This window comes from Andrographis paniculata, unplaced genomic scaffold (assembly GCF_009805555.1).
Source record: "Andrographis paniculata isolate CXL003 unplaced genomic scaffold, ASM980555v1 Contig64END, whole genome shotgun sequence".
NCBI classification, from domain to species: Eukaryota; Viridiplantae; Streptophyta; class Magnoliopsida; order Lamiales; family Acanthaceae; genus Andrographis; species Andrographis paniculata.
Window position 1 is genome coordinate 1,344,017 of NW_026137600.1, and position 4,292 is coordinate 1,348,308.

General features: G+C 23.5%; 1 protein-coding gene across 1 annotated transcript; it reads left to right on the top strand.

Annotated features, from left to right (window-relative positions):
- The first annotated feature begins 3,257 nt into the window (after nt 1-3,257).
- LOC127261861 (protein MKS1-like) lies at nt 3,258-4,083 on the top strand. Its single transcript, XM_051290282.1, has one exon. The coding sequence runs from the start codon at nt 3,374-3,376 to the stop codon at nt 3,935-3,937; it is 564 nt and encodes a 187-aa protein (XP_051146239.1). The 5' UTR covers nt 3,258-3,373; the 3' UTR covers nt 3,938-4,083.
- Nucleotides 4,084-4,292: the final 209 nt, after the last annotated feature.

Genomic DNA, 4,292 nt, shown 5'->3' on the forward strand with positions numbered 1-4,292 from the left:
TTGAAAACTATAAAAGAAAATGGTAATATGAAGTATTCATTTAGACAGAGTAAAATAGTAGAATAAAAAATTTACTAATAGACGGGGGAAATATTTCGGTAAAGATATAGTTAACGTATGCAATAATAATAAGAAAAAACTCCATGAAATATTAGGTTTGTTTACTTTTTATTTTCAGATGAATATATATTTTTTAAATTTTATTTTTTATGTTAAGTATAAGAAATAGTATTAGTAATATAAAAAATAATATTTTGTATTGCATTATTGATTTTTTGTGAATCGATAAAATATATGTTATATATATATTATGTTAACGAGTGTATATTGTGTTATTAAAGTAATATTTATTTGAGAATTTTTCACCCAAAATTTTATGTGAACAAACTCATTACATATTTTTTTACATAAATAAATTAAATTAGATGCAATTATACATAATTAAAGAATACATTGTATATACTTTTTAAATTATTTATTAATTTTTTACTAATCAATTTTTTTATTTTTATTGTATATACATTTTCTCACTTTTTGGTTTTTTAATATAATATTTTATAAATTTTTCAATTTTATGGATTATATTCCAACTTTGAGTATTTTGATTCCAAAAAAAAATTATACATAAAATTACGATAAATTTTAATATATAGAAATTTTATTTTTATTATAGTAGTTTCATTCTTATTGTGAATGTAATTTTTAATTAATTAATTATTTTTTTCTATAAATTAATTTTATTATTATTATTGGGTATGTTATTTTTAAAATTGATTTCATTCGAGTGATATATTATATATAAATTATAATTATTATATATAAAAAATATTAAATCATTATATAATTTAATACTTCATCCGTCTCATATCTATTTATTCATTTGTTTTTTGCACGGAGTTTTAAAAATATTAGTATTATTGGAAATGTAATATAAATAAAAATAAAAAGATTAAATTAACCTTATTAGTATTGTATGATATAAATATAATGACATTTGTGTAATATATTATAAATTGGAAGAGTATTTGTAATGTTAATTAGATAGTACACTTATTAAAAAAAGAAATATTATTATTATATTGGAATGTAATAGAATTAAAAGTAAAAAGACTAAATTAACCTTATTAGTATTGTATGATATAAATATAATAGCGTTCGCGTAATATATTGTAAATTGGAAATATATTTGTAATGTTAATTAAATAATATAGTTACTAAAAAAATAGATATTTTGTTATGAGACATACCAAAATAAAAAAATGGATAAATTATTAAGAGATAGATGAAATATAAAAATAATTTGTGCATGACACTGGTTATATGCTAATATATATATATTTATTTATTTATTTTCATCCAAAATTAATGAATAAAAATCATAATATTGTTGTCGTTCCAAACTCAACTTCTACGATCGATTTAATTTGTCCGGTCGGAATAATTATATATTTTGAATAATTATATATTTTAGGAAAACAAAACCAAAGTGATATGAAACATAACATCAAATTTTTATAAATTTAAAATGACTATTCAAATTTTATTATAAATATAAGTTGTTAAAAAAAAAAAAGAAACAATTAAAATTAAATATATCAAAAATCATAAGAATCTCAATTTGAATCTTTTTATTTTTGTCATTTCTTTGTAACAATAATATATTTTAAATATTCAGTAACTAAAAATTATTATTTTTTATAACTATTTTAAGTATTTTTTTAATAAAAATTTCTCAATATGGATAATCTAAAATAAAAAAATAATAAAAATTACGATTAAGTCTAATTTAAAGGATATATTTAGAGCTTCAATGCCACGTTTTGGCAGCATTTTGCGTCTAGGCTCTGTTTGGAGTATACAAACTAAATTTTACTATTCATTAAAATTTTATAAATATGTATATATATATATTTTTAAAAATATTAATTTAAATTAATATTTATTTTTCATATTATATTAAAATTTAATATTTTATTCAAAATATTAAATCAATATATTACTACATCATATCAAATAATTATTCTCTTTAAAGAATTTGTTTATATAATCTTAAACTCAATTCTTAAATCCTGATTAAGGGTGTGTTTGTTTGGGGGTTTGAATTTAGAGTTGAGATTTGAATAATAAAAATTTTGAATTTGAATAGTTGTATGATGTGATATAAATAAGTGTTGATGTGATGTTTTAAATGTAAAATTGATTTTTAGTATAATATAAAATATAAAAAATAAGTATTTAATTTAATATTTTTGAAAAAAAAATAAAATAAGTAGTGTATTTAAAATCCAATCCCCGAACAAACACACCAGCCCTATCGTAGGTCAAAATATATAACAATAATATTCAATTATATAAAAATAAAAAATAAAAAATAAAAACAATTGTTTGGCTTAATTATTTGAATTTGAATTTAAATTAAAATGTTTTATTTAAATAATATTTAACATAATACTCCCTCCGTTTGGCTCTAATGTCTCGTTTACTTTTTATAATTGATATTTGAATATTAATTATTATATAAAAACGCAGTACAATTAAGAAAATTGCAAAAATAATTCTATTTGTGTCTTATAACACTATTATAATAACATTGGGGCAAAAAATTATACAAATATACTATAATAGTATTTTTTTATAACACTATGTATGTTGAATAATAACAGTTTTGATTTATCGTTTAAATTTTTTTAAATATTAATCTAATATTTTATTAAAAAATAATACTTCCTCTATTTGCCTCTAAAGGTACAATTACCTTATTTACCATTAAAAATATCTTTATATTTGTATTATTTTTTTTTATAAATGTCTTTCTATTAGTATTATAAGACATTAATAAAAATATTTTTATAATTTTTTCTTAATTTGTACTATATATTTAAGTAAACGAGACCCTTGTAATGGAATGAAATTAGTATATTTTTATTAAAAAACTAAATATTAAACAACAATAATTTTTTATTCAAAACAAAAACCAAACAACAGAAACACCAGTGATAAATATTAGTATTATTTTTAAACACACAAAATAACAAACACTACAAACTAACAGCGAGTGGCCGGCGGCTCCGCCGTCTCCAACCGCCCTACATTGGCGGCAGAGCATACACGTGTCTACTTGCCCCGCCGTAATCTCCGGTAGGGTTCCACGTGTCACGCTCTCATTCAATCCCCAATTTCATATAAATATATACATACATTTCAATACACACCAATTCATTCTCATTACATTCACTCAAAAATTTCACTCACTCACACTCACATATTTAATTTCACCTAATTATTATTATTATTAATTATTAATTTATTATTTTTTAGTAATATTAACCAATTATATATATATATATATATTTCACTATCTTGCAAACTAGCCATGGCACCAATGCTCCAAGATAGTGAGAGCTCGATCAACGGCCGTCGATTGCCATCTCTTAAGATCAATAGAGATTCACACGTCATTCAAAAGCCGCCGTCCTCGTTGCCATCGTCGGCGAAGCGCCAACCGGTAATTATATACACAAAATCACCGAAAGTGATTCACGCGCAATCTCGCGATTTTAGGGCTTTGGTTCAAAAGCTCACCGGATACAGGCCGTCGGATTTGGAATCCGATTTGGAAGCCGCAGACTCGAGTAAAGATGGGAATTCGTCGAATCCAGAGAAGGACAAAATTGATGTTTTTAGATCGGAGCAAAATGAATCTTGCTCGATCCTGACCACAACGGCCGCCGTGGAGATCAAGCAAGACAAATCCAACATTTCTTCGACCTACACGGCGCCGTCGTCGTACTTGATTGATCCGATGATGTTCGCGTCTGATTCGAGCGATTTTTTTTGTCCTTCTATTAGTAATTCGATGTTTTCATTTTCCGGCCCGGAGAATTCGTTGTCTCCGACGATGATGGATTATGTAGACGGATGTAATGAGCACAATTAATTTAGGGTTCGTCGATACATTTTTTGTATGGCATTTCGATTTAGATTTTAGGGTTTTGGAAAGAGATAAATCGGATGGATGGAGGGAATAATTATTTAGTTAGATTTTAAGGGCGAAATGTCATATAAAGAGGAGATAATATCCAATTTTGCAGATAATAAACTTTGTTTATTTGAGTGTTTTTTTTTTTTTTTTTTTTTTTTTTTTGTTTTTCATACTTTGGCTCTATCAATGAGATAAATGATCTTGAACCGGCTAACAACAGCAGCAATATGAGCAATTGATCAAAGTCAGCAATATGAGCAATTGATAAAGTTTTTATTTCATTCGTATCTTTTAATTTGATCCTATTATT

What these genes read in the sequence shown, in the direction of transcription:
- LOC127261861 (XM_051290282.1), top strand. Translation starts at nt 3,374, where the DNA reads ATGGCACCAATGCTCCAAGATAGTGAGAGCTCGATCAACGGCCGTCGA.